At 38.3% G+C, this 17,982-nt stretch overlaps 1 protein-coding gene across 2 annotated transcripts in view; it reads right to left on the reverse strand.

Moving 5' to 3' along the window:
- Positions 1 to 2,529: 2,529 nt before the first annotated feature.
- The window catches only part of LOC126183482 (probable H/ACA ribonucleoprotein complex subunit 1), a 72,125-nt gene continuing 56,672 nt past the window's right edge, over positions 2,530 to 17,982 (reverse strand). For both annotated transcript variants that reach the window (XM_049925502.1, XM_049925501.1), the window contains exons 4-5: positions 15,991 to 16,206; positions 2,530 to 3,103 (exon numbers count right to left, since the gene is read on the reverse strand). In XM_049925502.1, coding sequence (XP_049781459.1) covers positions 2,777 to 3,103; positions 15,991 to 16,206 — 543 coding nt within the window. In that variant the 3' untranslated portion in view covers positions 2,530 to 2,776. The remainder of the gene's footprint in view (positions 3,104 to 15,990; positions 16,207 to 17,982) is intronic.

Below are 17,982 nucleotides of genomic sequence, written 5' to 3' on the forward strand. Positions count from 1 at the left end.
GGGAAGGGGGGGGGGGGGGCAGCAGGTCTCTCAAACCCCAGATTGAGAGGGACCCACCTGCTGTGAGTATGAGAGGAGGCAAAAATGGAAGGAGGTACAGCATCAGAGAGAGTAGGAAGTTATACATTGCATTGGTAAGCACTGTGCCAGCATCAGTCACGTGAACCCCCCCCCCCCCCCCCCCCACCACCACACGCGCACACACACACGCACGCACGCACACACACACGCACACACACACACACACACACACACACACACACACACACACACACACACACACAAGAGAGAGAGAGAGAGAGAGAGAGAGAGAGAGAGAGAGAGAGAGAGAAGGGGGGGGGGGGAGATCAAATGTTGAACAACTGGGTACTGAATGTTCACAAGGAAGACAGTTCTTTTATGCCCACCATTGGCTAAATGTATAAATGGACAACTGGCATTGCCAGACTTTTTTGTTTTTATGTAGAAACTATCCAATAACTGGGTTGATCGGCGAGCAACAGACAAGCATTGCAGGGAATTAGTACACAGGAGAACGAGCAAATGGATCAGGGAACGGACTGGAGTGTAAGGTATAGTTAAAAAAGTAACTAAGCTAAAATAGAGGTGGGCAAGACAATAGCCAGATGGATGGATTGTAAATGAACCAAGACTGTTCTTTGGTGACTTTGTTGAAAGTATGTCACTGACAACCACCCCCAAAAATTAACAAAACTTTCCATCATAAAACAAAATAAATTATTCTTTGCTTCAATGTACATCTACATCTATACTCTACAAACCATGGTGAAGTGCGTGGCAGAGGGTACATCCAACTGTACCAGGTATTGGGGCTTTACAGGATCTTGTTAGAGACAGATTTTCAGTTTCAGAATGAAGCTTATATTACTACGGATAAGAATTTGAAACATGTCGCTGAGCACTATTAGGAAAACTGATACGATTCTTTTTAGGCTGTTATTGTTTTAAGTGTGATTTACGAGTAAAGGGTTCTTTAATATCATCCCGAAAGTCAATAAGAGTGTATGATGAAAGGTGAGCAATACCTAGAGAGAGAGACACTACAGGAGAAACACGTCACACAAAGGCTTACCCATAAAATTATTAGTGTACGCAAGGGCAAGGTGAAATGTTCTCAGCATAGTACAACTATATCAACAGATTTTCATTTCTACTATGCTTTTTCATGTTGTACAACAAAGTTACACTAAGTGTCAATTTGTTTATGCGGTTTTTTAAAGCTGTCATGTTGTGTTTCCCTCAAATTGAAAAAATGAAATGCCATACTTTCACGAAAGTTCTTTTTTGTATGATTTATCGCCAACAGATTCATACTTGTCTAGTGAAGGCTTCTGAGTATTATCTCTTACCATAAATGATAAACAGTTATGCAGCAGATTCCACAAGGCTGTACTTCTCACTCTCCCTCATTTCTATCACTGAATTTAGCTATACTTTCAGTATTTTGCTTAGTAGATACCAGTTTCCCACAAACTTGTGTGCTGTCATACCCCTAGACACAGTGACTTTAGACACAGTAGATTTGTTATAACAACAACATATGCACTGACAACACCATATAGTTAACAGGTATACTGGTGTCTCAAAAATGTTACAGTACAAGGGGAAAATTACAATATGAATAAGTCTCACACAAACGACCATTGTCTCTCACTGCCAAGTCCAGCCTCGGTGGCCAGAGATTGTAGTCACATGTATGAGAGTTGTGCTTGTATGAATTTGTGTCTGTTTTGCCTACTTTAGAAGAAGGCCTTTTGGCCAAAAGCTACTTGTTTAGCAGTCTTTTTGTTGTGGCTGTCTGTGCCTCAACATCTCCATAATATGTCATAAAACTTACAGCAGAACACATACTAACATACAGTAAGTTTCAATGCAAGTTATGAGGTAAAAGTGATTAGAATGAGTAAATTCATTTCACAACTGGATCAGTTAACAAAAGAAAATCACTGGCCATTCTCATACATATACTAGAAAACAGAGTTTGAAGGGTGTTAGTTCAATGTTCTCAACACTTCACTAGGCATCACAATCCAGGGCATGTCTATTGTTATGCTGTATCCTACACAGTAAGCTGAAATTTCATCCAAACAATTTACAATAATACAACAGCTGCTTATTAGTTTTCACCACTTCTAGCTTTTCACTTCAGGGACTGAGTTACACTTAACCACTGCTAAGTAACAACATGACTGTTTATGTTAATTTATCAACATCTGTTTCCTTTTGTCTGACAGACACCTATGTTTTTGTTCTCAGTATTTATCGACTGAACTTTCGTGGCACAAATACTTCTCTGATGACGTGTGGAATCCAGTGTGCAAGTTAGATTTTTGCAACAGTGAAATCCTCTTATCTTATAGAGACCTATTTCTCTTATTAACCTTTGGGATACAGACACAGATGATATAAATAAAGAATATAAAAGTTTCCTAGCAATAAGTATTTGCTCTTATCACAAAGGTACCTTGCATGAAAGGTAACACAAAATGGCCACAGAAAAAAAGTACACATTGTTTAACATGTAATTAAAATATTTAATTATCAGTTTTCACAATAAGCAGCGTTTCATTGTAGAATATCTTCAGTTCCACAACTGATTACCTTTTCTTTTTTTGAAGATATGGGTCAGTAAAGTCTACATTTTGATGGTCAATGGAAAGATGATTTATAAGTCCATTTTATATGAGAATTCTTTATGGTCTCCAGTTAATCACATTTGTAAAAGGGTGTTTTCCTTTGTCAAAGACACAGAATCTTACCGACCCCAACCACCTCCCCCACGACCACCACCACCACGACCACCACCTCCACCCCAACCACCCCCTCCACGTCCACCACCTCCACCCCATCCACCCCCTCCACGTCCACCACCTCCACCCCAACCACGACCACCACCACCTCCACCCCCACGACCTCCACCACGTCCTCCAAAACCACCACGACCTCCAAAACCACCACGTCCACTTCCTCTTCCACCTCGGCCTCCTCTGCTGCCACCTCTACCTCCCCTAGGATTAGGAGCACCTGGAGGTTGTGGCAGGAATCTTCGCAAAGGAAGCAGCTTTGCCGGGTCAATGTAGAACTGTAGACAAACACAGAAAACAAAATTTTATGCAAAGTCCAATACTTTTCACTGGAGAAGTGAAAAATAATGCCCATCATTTTCAACGGAAGTTGCATCCACTGCAATACTTTGACAAAACCGAATGAAAGATTCAAGAGACAAGATGACAAAATATTTACATTAAGGATAAACAATTTTGCAAACCAATTTACTGGAATTATTAACTTAGTGTGGAGAGTAGTTTTGAATGGAAAGATATTCTCCATATTACGCAGGATTTTTATTATTTAATAAATAGAAATCTGTGAAACTCTTGAAGCTTGCAGAATGACCTGACTGCTTCAGCAATTTCTATCTTATGGTAGGTACAAGAGCATCAAAGAGATATCTGTCAAGAGGCGAGACTAATATGTGGTTCCTGAAGAGGAGCAGTAGCATTTTCAGTACCTTCAGAGGCAACAGACTGGATGATTGACTGAACTGGCCTTTTAACATTGGCCGACATGGCTGTGCTTTTTGGTGCTGCAATTGGCTGAAAGCAAAGGGAAACTAGAGCTGCTGAATGTATTGAGGACCTACAGCTCTACTGTATAGCTTAATGATAACATCCTCTTGAGTAATATAATTTGAAGGTAAAATAGTCCCCCATTCACACCTCCAAGCAGGTCTAATCAATTGGACGTCATCAAGAGAAACAAAGCTCGCATTCTACTGAATGGAACATGGAATGTTATTTCCTTAATTGTGTAGGTAGGTTAGAGAACTTCAAAAGAGAAATACACGTTAGATATTGTGAGATCCAGTAAGTGTAATGACAGGAAGAATAGACTTCTGGTCAGATGCATACAGAGTTTTCTGTACAAAAACTTCGTAGCTTTGAGAGATGTGGTGAATGCCGCAGAGGATCAAATAAGCAAAACTTACAAGGTCCAGTTGAAATCCTTGCGTAACACACGTGATATCGAATTTAGGTGACAGAAGAAGAAAATACAAAAATGCAGCAAATGAAGGACTTTTTAGCATTTAAGGGGACATAAGGGAAGCAGGAGTTGGAAAGGGTTGTAGTCTATCTCCAATGTTATTTAATCTACACAATGAGCAAGAAGTACAGAAAATCAAAGAGAAACTCGGAAAGGAAATTAACATTTAAGAAGAAAAAATTAAAACTTTTTGTTTATAAATGAAATTGTAGCTCTGTCACAGACAGCAAATTACTTGGAAGATCAACTAAGTGTAATGAAGTTTCTTGAAAAGATGTTATACACTGAGATGACGAAAGTCACAGAATACCTATTAATATCGTGTCGGACCACCTCCTGCCTGGTGTAGTGCAGCAACTCGACATGGACTCAACAAGTTGTTTGAAGCCACCAGGAGAAATATTGAGCCATGCTGGCTCTATAGCCTTCCATAATAGCAAAATTATTGCCTGTGCAGGATTTTTTTGCATGAACTGACCTCTCGACTATGTCCTATAAATGTTCAATGAGATTCATGAGGAGTAACCTGGGTGATCAAATCATTCACTTGAATAATCCAGAATGTTCTTGAAACTAATCATGAACAATTGTGGCCCACTGACATGGCACACTGTCACCCATAAAAATTCCATCGTTGTTTGCTGTAATCAGCAAAATCAGGACGCATCCAACCAGATCATGGTTTTCTGGTCATCTAAGGTCCAACCGATATGGTCATGAACCTAGGAGAGGCACTGCAGGCGATATTGCGCTGTTACCAAAGGCATTTGCATCGGGGGTCTGCTGTCACAACCCATTAGTGTCAAATTTCGCTACAATGTACTAATGGATATGTGGCGATTTCCAAAATGGAGTGTTCCATGCATCTAGCTACAACTACCATTCTGCATTCGGCGTCTGTTAATTCCCATTGTGCAGTCATAATCACATTGGAAACCTCTTCACATGGATCACCTGTTTACATGTGACAGCTCCCCAATGCACTGCCCTTTTATATCCTGTGAACACATTATTACCGCCATCTGTATAGGTGCATATCACTATCCCATGACTTTTGAAATCTCAGTGTAAAGTGAACATGGATAATAGTAAAACAAGGGTAATGCTGTGTAGTCAAGTTCTATCAGCCAATGATGAGGGAAATAGAGCAAAAAATTTACACACTGAAAGCAGTAAATGAGTTCTGCTATTTTGGCAGCAAAAGACTGAAAATGGTCACAAAGTAGAGAGGATATAAAATGCTGACTGGCAGTATGAAGAAAAGCATTTATGAAAGTGAAATGTGCTACCATCAAATGCAAGGTACTTAGGAAATCCTAAGTGACAAACAAATTGTCGATTTGTTAATGGAGGGAACTCTATGAGGTAAAAATTGTGGATGGAGACCCAACATTACACTGCAGTAAGCAGGTTAAATGGATGTAGGTTGTGAAAGTTATGCAGAGATGAAGACAGATGCTTATGCAGGATAGGATAGCATGGATAGTTGAATAAAACCAGTCTTCAGACTGGAGATTGCAACAAAAACAGATGGAAATCAGAAACTATTACATAGTCGTTTTACCATAGGCTGCACTGTTCCAAGAAATAGGTACTCCTTGCAACCATTTGCTCTTCAGTCCTTTGCCTGGATTGTCTGAACTTTCTGACACTTCATATGCTGCTGCCAGATTTTGATTTCCAGGGAAAGCACTGTTTACAGTATTCATATATGATACAACACTTATTTCTGCTACAATTACCTTTCTGCATTTGTTAACTCTCAAACAGCTTCTCAGTGAAAATCAAGAAGCGCAATTTGTGATGGAATACCAGTGTTCTCGGTAATAATTGACTAGTACCCAAACACGGTTCATCTCCACTAAGCACCTACATAGCTGAAATGCACATGTGAGTATAGACTCCCGTGGTCTGTACAAGTGAATGTGGCAACAGCACTGTGTGTTCACATACTGAATTATAAGTAGTGGGTCATTATTATGAATGTGATACTTATCACTTTACCATAAATTGTAAAACAATTTCTAAAAATTTGCCTCTCATGGTTTCTCTTAAACCTTATCAACCATTTAGCTGTTCTCACAGACTTAAATATCAAGTGGTGAGGTACCCACATAAGAAAATGTGAAAGTGAAGTGCTTACTGAAATAATTATAGCCGTGAATACACACTTTGATTTTATATTGCATAAATTATGATATCAAAGTTCTGAGTGAGTTGCTACTGTAATTTTTAAATTAATTGTGTGACACAAGTACATCTCAAATTTTCATATGTATCCTTTTCATAGACTGTATTTTTCTGAATTGCAATTTCTTGGACACTATGTTACAGCAATTTACTGTTTATTGCAGCAAGCAAATTAATAACAATACATTGAAATATTTTGGATTTTTATGAAATTTAAACAATTTATTGCTATTATATTAAAGCATTGTATATATTTTATTGTTATTATTATTAAAACTGTACGCATGTGTCACATGTTAGAAGTGGGTTGGGGAGGTGGTGACAGGTTATATAAGGGGCAATAAATAGTTTCAATTCAAATCTGAGTCCAGAATCAGGATGCCAATAAGCCAAAATCACCGAGAGCATTAAGGCGATCATCACATCGAAAAACAAGGTTGAAGATACAGGTATGATAAAACAATGTGTCCGGCTGTGTGAAGAAGTCCATAACTGCTTGCTGCACATCCTCAACCGACAGGAACTGTCGACCTTTCAACACCTTTTTTAAAGAACTGAATACATGATAATTGCATGGGGAGAAATGAGAACTATAAGGCGCATGCTCATGTTGTCACCCACTTCAGGTAGTGTAACTTCTGTATTACAACATCTACAATATGGGGACGTGCGTAATCATGAAGCAGCCGAACCCCACCCACAACAGTGGTTTAAAACATACATGATGCCTGATACACAATCGTCATCCTCCGATGGGTGTCTATCAGTTTTTGTCCTTTGGCAGCCAAGAAAAGACTAACAGCACGTTCGTCCTGCTTTAACACTTTGGTAGTAACGTTCCCACAGTTCACGATTCCATATTTACTGCTTGCAAGTTGGAAAGACATGAACACCACACTAATCCCTTGCCTACATGTTGGAGCTTATATACCCGCATTGGAGTTGCACTATGTTCTTATATGCTGCAGCAGTACTCTCAAATGAAAACTTTTTATTGCCCTTATATGTGTAGTCAACTCTGCTTGAGAACATTGTGCAAAAGCTTAGCAATGTTTTGGTCCCTGATTGCATGCCTATCAACCAGCCAGTGTCTCAACTACACAATGAGTTGTAACTTTTACTTCAGTCATTAATTACATTTTGAATGTCAGGAACTTGTTCCTCATTAACCCCCAGTTTCATCAAACTGATTGGAAGGAAATTTTTCAAAAACATATCCCAGTCCCAAGCCAAGAAAGGTTGAAGCTCTATTTTACAATGTGGAGGATTCATACAATACTGAACTATCACAGTCAGAGATCATGTATAATTATGTAATCCCAATCATGTGCAAAGTTTATTTGGGTTTCAAAATTGTCACATGACCATTCCTGTCTTGATTTAAACTGTAGTAGATAACCAGATGCTGTTTAGTTAATGACTAATCCAAGTGAAAATGTTACATATTCAGGTTAGGAACCAAATTATACAGCAAACCAATGTTCTCCAGAGAAACGACTCGTGGCTTATGGCTACTGTTTAGTGGCATAATTGCAATAAAATCTGTAATGATATTCCACTCTCCTGCAATGGGGGTACGCTTAGTTAAGGTAAACACAGATTTGCGACACTGAACGAAGCTGGGAGACAACTGAATCATGCACAGAATTAACTCATAAAATTCACCTGGATCTCTATTTAGTAAGCTCTGGATTCTTACATTGACATCCCAGAACATACACTAGCTTATGATAACTGCGGTTGACAACATGAATCTGTTTGAGAAACAGCAGCATAACATGAATCTGTTTATGAGAGACAATAGCATCTATCCAGGGTATACACGAATAAAGGAAATGCTTATTATAGTCTGATAGCTGACATTCCACGCATTGTAGCTGGTTTCCTCCTATCAGAGCACTAAACATCGCGCCCGAACCATTCGCTGTTGCCAAATTGCCACAATTAGTCAGTTCACTTCCAATTCCTTGTACATCTTTCTTTCTTGACGCGTCTGGATTCCGAATCCTGGGTCTGGCCCTATTATTTCGTATTTCATCACACAAGATTATCCCCTCCACACACACAGATGCTGATGTTTCATACACAACAGTAACCAACCACTACTTAATTCTTCTGCATAAGACATGATCCACGGTCACATATAAAGTAATTATAATCACAGAGAGCAACTACATTTTACAGGCTTCACAGCACATAGTATGAAGCCAAATTTTTGAAGGCTGGAATTAATCATTGTGACTGGCACCATAATCACAAATGCAACAACCCCCCACAGTATAATGGCGTAGTGCAGTGGTTAGCGATAAAGCTGACATGTGGAAGGTCATACATTTGAATCTCATTAAATGCAAAGAATTTTTTTTTTATTTCTGTAAATGTAATCAGAACACACTATTATTTTTATTCAATTAATTGTAATTTTTTTACTAGCAATACTCTGCCATATTATTTTCATCACCGTATTGACCTTTCTATTTGTTCTGACTTTCTTCCTATCATTCATTTTTTGTGTGGAATCTGGTTGTGTCACCTATAATCTGCAACCAAGAGACAACCAGGACTGCTCATCAGTTGATAACACAGCAGCCTGTGTAGCCAGTAACAGTGAGAAATTACAGTTTACTTTTAGTGCTGTAACTGAAATATTTCTATCTTGAGTTAGCTCATACAGGTTAGCCCTTAACGTCATAAACAAAGTGATTGTGATTTTAGTTCTGCCGCAAAATGCTGATCACCGTTTTTCGGATACATTGCACATCATGAGGTTGTGGTTAGGTTAGCACACAAGTTTAAATTCAAGGCTACAAAATGCATGGCTGGCTGCAGTTCAGTCATTGGTCCCTTAAAATCAGCTGTTGAAAGTGTGCAGCAGCCTGATGATGATGATGATGATGTTTGGTTTGTGGGGCGCTCAACTGCGTGGTTATCAGCGCCCGTACAATTACCCAATCTTTGCTCAGTCCAATTTCGCCACTTTCCTGGATGATGATGAAATGATGAGGACAACACAAACACCCAGTCATCTCGAGGCAGGTGAAAATCCCCGACCCCGCCGGGAATCGAACCCGGGACCCCGTGCTCGGGAAGCGAGAACGCTACCGCGAGACCACGAGCGGCGGACTGTGCAGCAGCCTGTTATGTACATTTTCAGTAAGTACTTACAAGAATTGAATTTAGTTAATGAGAAAACTACATTTTAAAACCTGGCTGAAGGAATTCCTCCTGGTAAACTCCTATTCCCTGTGGGAATGCTTTAAAAATATGCCATCCCATTACAGGAATGAAATTCCTTTAAACTAATAGAACATTACACAACACTGCAACACAACAGTATTTCACGTACACTTGTGCTGATATAATTATTACAAACTAAAATTAATTGAAAAGTATGAAAAACTGTCCATGCAAAGAGTCTACAGACTTATTTCAATGATTCAGGAATCCTGATCTGGACCAAGAAGAAAAATGGAAACAAAAGTGTTTCATGACAACATATTTCTATAAAATAGGTTTTGTTCATCTTGCAGTGTCAAAGTAAGAACTCCAGCTTTTGACGATAATCTCGACTGTCTTCATCATCAGCAACTGATTAACATAACTGCTGCTGTGATGGCCTCACACAATGCGCAACAATCAGTCTATTATCAGTTAACATGTCATTCTGGCATCATCTGGAAAACTTTTAATAAATTCCTGCACGGGAACAGCCTGTGGCCAACAAAGCAACCTTAATGAGCTTACAATGTTTTGCCAACAGATACTATCACTTGTACTATGCGCCCGATAAAGTAGCTTCAAAGCAGTCTCAGTTTTCAGTTCACTGATTGTGTCCCAATTTTGCTTGTAGGTCTTTATATTTACAAAATTAAATCACTTTATTATATTGTAATGAAGTATAGATAATTAACAATAATCTGCCTCCAGTTTAACTGTATTTACTGTTAATCACTGTGAAATGAGGTATGGCACTTCAGTATTTACTTGACACTACTAGCAAATAGTTTCAAAATTTTATTATTGAATTCAGTAAATAGTTTTAATCGCCATTCTTGCTTCTGTATCATATTTTTACATGCTTGTATAACCATTGCAACGTTGTGATGCACTGAGGTGACCAAAGTCATAGGACAGCAATATGCACATACACAGATGGCGCTAGTATCGCATACACAGGATATAGAAGGGCAGTGCATTGGCGGAGCTGTCATTTGTACTCAGGTGAGTCATCGGACAAGGTTTCTGATGTGATTATGGCCACATGACAACAATTAGCAGACTTTGAACATGGAATGATTGTTGAAGCTAGAAGCATGGGGCATTCCATTTCGGAAATTGTTAGGGATTTCAATATTCCGAGATCCACAGTGTCAAAAGCATGCAGAGAATACCAAATTTCAGCTATTATTTCTCACCATGGACAACACAGTGGCCAATGGCTTTCACTCAATGACCGAGAGCAGTAGTGTTTGCATAGGGTTGTCACTGCAAACAGACAAGCAACACTGTGTGAAATAACTGCAGAAATCAATGTGGGAGATATGATGAATATATGTTTTAGGACAGTTCTGCAAAGTGCCTTGCATAACAGCAAGGCATAACCTGCAGTGCCTCTTCTGGGCCCCTGACCATATGGGATCGTCTGGTCAGATGAGTTCCAATTTCAGTTGGTAAAACCTGACGGTAAGATTTGAGTGTGGTACAGACCCCATGAAGCCAAGGACCCAGGCTGTCAACAAGACACTGTGTAAGCTGGTGGTGGTTCCACAATGGTGTGAGTATGTTTACACAGAACGGATTGGGTTATCTGGTCCAACTGAAACTATCACTGACTGTAAATGGTTATGTTCGGCTACTTGGAAACCATTTGCAACCATTCATGACTTCACGTTCCCAAACTATGATGGAATTGTTACTAGGCCACAACTGTTCACGATTTGTTAGAACTTTCTGGACAATTCAAGCGAATGACTTGACCACCTCTGTCACCCGACACGAATCCCATAAAACAGTTATGGGACATAATCTAGAGGTAAGTTTGTGCACAAAATTCTGCGCTGGCAACACTTTCACAACTGTGGATGGCTAAAGAGACAGTCTGGCTCAGTATTTCTGCACGCTATGCTGAGTTGCTGCACTACGCCAGCAAAAGAAGGTCCGACATGATATCAGGAGGTATCCCATGACTTTTGTCACCTCAGTGTATAAATAATATTTGTTTACTATTTAGGTATTAATGTCGTGGGGAAAAACAGGTCTTAGCCCTTCTGAGATAGAACAGCTTCTCTTGGAAGATGTGTTCCATGACATCAGTTCCAAGTCTGAGCAACGAGGAAATTCATATATGGAGGATGCTCTACTGGGATCTTCCAGAGGCACACCAGTGACCACCAAACACAACTGAGTTTTGACAAAGTTCAGTCAAACAATGAAGTATTGGTACATATTTCTAGTTCAGAATCAGATTTTGAAATTTCTAATATATGGCTGTAGTTTTGCTGTATCGTATGAAGTTTTCTAAGCAGGGAATGAATCCATATCAATATAACACTCAAAACTTTTTCCTAGCATTCAGTCCAGGAGTTCCTGTGAATTTGCATTACCCTCTAGACACTTTCTTGCAATTTTTTGCAGAGGAATTTCTTGATATGATGGTTTTAGAATCACATGAATGGGCATCATAGGGTGGAACTTCACTAAACCTAAAAACAGTGCTGAAAGCTTTATTAGAGATGCTAGCAGTAATGGATTTTCATAGCCTAGCTAGTAGTAGTCTTTACTGGTCATCAGAAACCAACTTCCACATTTCTAGAATTGCTTATGTGATGACTCTGAGAAGGTTATTGAAAATCCTGAGGCACGTTCATTTAAATGGCAACAATAACACGCCAAAAAGAAATGAATCTAACTATGTCAGATTATACAATGTAAGACTTCTGCTATTGCATTTGAATAAAGTTTTCACGGTAATTCTTCAATCCCAGCAGATATTTATCAACTGACAAAAGTATGGTGGCTTCCAAGGGATGAAGTTCTATGAAGCCATACATGCCGCTTAAACCTATAAAATGGGGTTTCATAATGTTTATAATATGGAGTGTTTTTATATGTTATATGTTAACACTCAAATTTATTAAAGAAAAACTAAAGCTGATAGTGTACCACTTGGAAAAAATGTTATTCTTTCACATTCTCTATGTCTTTTCACAATGGAGGATACTGTTTGTTTTTTGATAGTTTTTTGCTAATTTACCACTTTTGTCAAACTGCTGAGAATGGGATGTGGAACCATTTTACTCAAAAAAATTTTTTTCCAAAAGAAATAGCAACAGCAGATAAAAATTTGAAACTTGGGGAGTTAGATTTGCTATGGCAAGTGACATTTCTCTTTCCAAGTGGAGAGACAGGAAAGAAATGTGTTATACTTTGTAGTAATATGCATAATCCAGAGGAAACAATGTTTGTAAGCAGACAAAACAAGAAAGTGGAAAAAAGGAATGTGTTTCTTGTCCTACATCAATTGCAGAATACAGCAGCTACATGGGAGGGGTGGATAAATTTGACCAGCAGCATTCACCATTTTCTCTTGCATGTCTAGGAGCGGATGGATGAAAATTTCCAATTACTTCACTGTGGCAGCAACAGCAAATGTATGTACACTTTATAAAGACATTAACTTTCTCGCTGGGAATACTACACCTTTGCATGTATAAAATTTAGAAATATTCTAGCCAATGAACTAACTAGAAATTTCTGCTCAAAATCAAAAAGGGGCCAACATCCAGCCCAAAAATAGTAACTAGTAGATCAAAATTTCATAAATGAATTACAGGATTCCATGGGATGCAGTTCAGTAATGTGACTGAGTGTACGTCTACAGCCGGTACATCAAAGTGGTGTGTATTTGCAGCACATGAAGCGAACCTACATGTAGAAAGTTAGCATGCATTACTTGCAATGTAGTTTTGTGCAGACAATGCTTTGAGCCCTTCCACCAGCAGAACTACACAACAGAACAAATACGATATATGATTTTATGTATGTATATTTTGTATGCATTTTATGTACGTGTATGCAATAGCAAAAGATGAAAACAAAGATTTGGTTTCTTCTATTTACTGCTATTTTAATAAAAATCCTTATCACAAAGTGCCTAAATCATGAACCACAAATGCAGCACTTCCACAGAATGGACTGTGGTTGATATTTTGCTGAACATAAAAACTAATAGTAATAGTACTACAATATTTTTCAAATCTTAAATATTTTTTGTGCGCATATGATAAATAATCTAACAAATTATGTTTCAATGCACTCCCTTTTTAAAAAAAAAAAAAGTTTTGCCCTTTAAAAGGCTGATTCTGACACACTTTTATTCATCTTCATTTTATCATTATATCGATGACATATTTATGATCTGGTAACACATTAAAGTTCTTCAGCAGTATTTCATTCATATTAGCAGCATGCACATTAACACTCGATTCACTGTCGAGTTGGAAACAGAAGGAAAGTTGCCATTTTTGGATGTTTTAGTAAACCATACATCAGATGCGCAGCTGCCCATTCTGTATACCTCAAGGCAACATACACTGACTTATTTCTCAGTGTGTAAAACTTTCCCCAACCAGGTCACAAAATGGAGGTTTTAAATATGCTCATACACAAAGCTACAACAATTTCTGATAAGGACCATTTGGATTTTGAGATGTTTCTTCTATTACACTCCCTGTTTCTCACAGGGCCACAGCTAGCTAAACAGGTAGCAGACAAGGCGTAAGAAGTATTTTCCAACCACGCACAAAGACAAAAATAGATGCTGCACTCATTTAAGAACAATCTTACCTTCAGGGTCATTGGAATTTTTGACACTCCATGTCAGTGCAAAAGCCACAGAATCGATTAACCTATACAGTTTCCAAATGTGTAGAACACTGATTGCACATTAAAAAAAAATGTGGTTTAGATGACTCACTAAACAATTGTGCTTTAGATGAATCACTATATTCTGAGCACAGCATAACAAATAAACACAAAATTATGTTTGTTGAAAGAAAAATCTGCTCTCACGAATCAACTCATTGAAACAGTCATGGAAAATGTCTTCTCATTTCCTTTGTCATTAATTGGGTGTCCTAAATGAAGTAAATTTGTATGCTGAATGTTTATAACTATTATTATTATTATTATTATTATTATGACATCACCCCATCAGAACATTCAGGATTGATTACCTTTATAAAAGAACTTTACTTTAAGCTCCTTCAGTCATGCCTTGACAGCACACTAAACGTCTATCGCCATGTACTCATAATCTAAATGCCACATAGGCAGTTTGGGAAAAACAGGAATCATGGCTATTTCATTCAGTGCCTAGAAAATTGGCAAGTGAGTTTGCTGGTGATGAACCCTTTTCTCATGGAAGCCAGATCATGGAATGCACTTAAACAGGTTTCTACTTTTTTTCAATTTTGTAAAACCCTCCCCAGAAAACAGGTGTACGCAAAACTGATATTTCATCTCATTTCCTGCGTATCTTGTATGTAGAAAAAGTTTGTTCTATTTTCAAGAACGGCAGTAGGATAGGAAACAACCCTAGTTTTATGGTAAAAACAAATGGAACATAAAAAGCCAAATTAGAATCATTCTAATAATTTACAAAAAAAAAAAAATCATGACAGTAAAAATGCATGCAATTAGAACTTACTGCCTCATTATCAAATGATAATCAACAAACAAGGTAGCATACAAAGGTACTCAACCTCACACACACACACACTGTAAATGTACACTAGTATGCCACATAATTTCATATCATTACTTTTACAGGATTTAGTAGCAGCATTCTTTCTTAATCAAAATGGATACTGTGAACAAGAAGTTGTCAGGGTGAAATTTTCTTCAGTTTGAGTTCACTTCGAGGGAGGCATAAATGTTTACTGTTCGTGGGCTCCATCCCCGTACGAAAACTGAACATGCCACTATCAAGTTTTGTTTCAGTTAATGTTCAAACATCATCAGGTATTTTTGGGAAACATGAGAGCTGACACCAGTGGCTCCTTGTTCAGCAAACTACTGTGTAGGTGACAGAATTATTTTGCACAGGAGCACCCACAACTATTGGCAAAAATTTGCAAGTTGTTTACAATATTCACTCCAAAAAAACATCTGATGTTAAATGGTAATTGCTACATTTTTTAAATGTTTTTGACTGAGGAACATACTGCCTATTAGAGGCAGTAAGACATAACATTAACGTATTTTTGCCAATTAGGGAGTGGTTTCTGCTCAGTTAACAATTCTGCTACATGTGCCTCAACACTCAAAAAGCTTTGGTGAAGGGTTGCATAATAACTACTTTGCACTTCCTTATCAGTTCATGACATTAGTGCCACCATGCTTATTTCTCCCACCATAACTCAAAGCCACTCTTTATCCTTTTAATGCCACATATTTTTCAAAGTGTCATGAAAAAATTGTCATGCAGTTTTACATTAAATATAAAACTTTATAAAATCACGATAGAATCTGAACTATTAAGAATACGAACTTAATTATTTTTTGATTAGTAAGTAACATCTTTGATTACGGTAATATGCCAAAGCAACATCATTATAAGGAATAAGGTGTGTGTGTGTGTGTGTGTGTGTGAGTGTGTGTGTGTGTGTGTGTGAGAGAGAGAGAGAGAGAGAGAGAGAATAGTGCAAACAAAACCAAGAAATCTGCTCTCCTTACCTTATGACCTTTCTTGAAGGAGTGAGCATTAATCCCTTCTGTAACTTTTATGGATACATAATAATCACGAATACTGCCAAATATTTCATCAATTTTACCAATTTGCTCCTTGTTCTCCAAATATATTGGTGCATTAAAATATGGTACATCTTCAATCTCTGATTTGCAAACTATGTCATCTTGGCAAGTGTGGGCAAGGTCCCCAAGTGGAATAACCTGAAAAAGATTTGTGATATTGTCAAAAACATTTAAAAATAGCAAGAGTGAAGACATTCTCATTTAAGGATAGTATGAATATTAGCTTAACACACAACTTATCAATGTTTGATTTACATCATACTGACAAAGCAAGAGGACTATAGGATACAGCTGGATTCTTGTACTTTCCATCATTATAACATCATAGTTTCTATTACAAGGATATTGTAGAAGATATAAGTGACAGTGAGAAGGCAGGTACAACTTGGTTTACATTTCCAAGGTCCACATCTGGTTCTGCTATTAGCTACCCTGCCCACTCACTCACATTAATGTGACCACCTGTCAAAAGCCTGAATAACTACCTTTTCCAGTACGGGCAGCTGCAAGACTTGCAGGAAGAGAGATTCTGAAAGGTACTGACAAGGATGTGGAGCCATGCTGACGTGGTCAGATGCATGAAGTTTCTCAACTGAGGATCCATGACACAAACATCCCAATCAAGATGACCCACAGATTCTTGATTGGGTTTAAATCCAGAGATTTTGCTGGCTAGGGAGTACAGTACACACGCATCCTGGTCTCTTTGAAATCACACACACACACACACACACACACACACACACACACACACACACACACAGTGAGCTGTGCAAAACATTGTGTTGTCTTGCTGGTAGATGCCATCATGCCAAGCAAAAACAAACAGCAAAAAGGGGCAGACATGGTCCCAAAGGATAGATGCATACTTGTGTTGATATATTGTTCATTTGAGACTGACGAGATCACCCAGGGAATGCCACAAAAAAACCTTTCCCAGACCTCAGCACTTCCTCCTCTGGCCTGGATCCTTCCAATAATTGTTGCAGGGTGCTTTCTTTCAGATGTTTCACGCCATATACACCAGCAACCATCTGCTAGCTAGAAGATAAAATGAGATCATTTGAACATGCCACCTGTCACAACTCAGTGGACATCCAGTTACAGTACTGCCATGCAAATTCCAGCCTTTGTCGTCAATGGGCAGTGAAACAATTCCAGCCTTTGTCATCGATCGGCAGTGAAACAATTACCACACCAGAAACATTAATACAGGTACTCCTCAGGGGAGTATATTGGAGCCAATTATGTTCTTAATATATATCTAAGGCTTTCCAGACAATCTAAGATATGGAGAAAACACTACTGGTGACTGCTCTCCTAGTTGAGGTATCAATTGAAACCCTGAAGAATGTTTATAACTGAGCGGCTTGTAATTAACACTGAATTTAAAGAAAACAAATGGCATGAATTTCAGGTTGATGAGGGATAACAGCTATCATATTAAACATAAATGACAAATCTATATGGACTGTGCAACACACACAAAAAGGTTGTCAACTGATATGGAATGTACACATGAAGTTACCGACAAAAACAGTATTATCAGCATGTTAGTCCTCAGCATTCTACTATCGTTGTGCCATAGCCAGTGTCTTGTGGTGACAGATAGGGTGATTATAATTAAAGTTAAACTTTCAAACCGCTGCAGAAAGAATACCACTGGACAGAATTCCGTCAAATTGCAATTGAATATTATCGGAGAAGGGAGGAAACATATTGCAGAAGAAAAAAAAAAAAAACAGTGTGAAACTTGATCAATAGATGATGCTGTATGTGTCAGAATATATAAATGAAAACGCCTGTCATGTGCACAACCCACTGAAGTTGGTATAAACATGCTGGGTACATGGCTTTTCCTCCTTTGCATGTCTGCGATATTTGTCATGACTCTCTCAATGCACGATCACGCTC

This window comes from Schistocerca cancellata, chromosome 4 (assembly GCF_023864275.1).
Source record: "Schistocerca cancellata isolate TAMUIC-IGC-003103 chromosome 4, iqSchCanc2.1, whole genome shotgun sequence".
In the NCBI taxonomy this organism is placed as follows: Eukaryota; Metazoa; Arthropoda; class Insecta; order Orthoptera; family Acrididae; genus Schistocerca; species Schistocerca cancellata.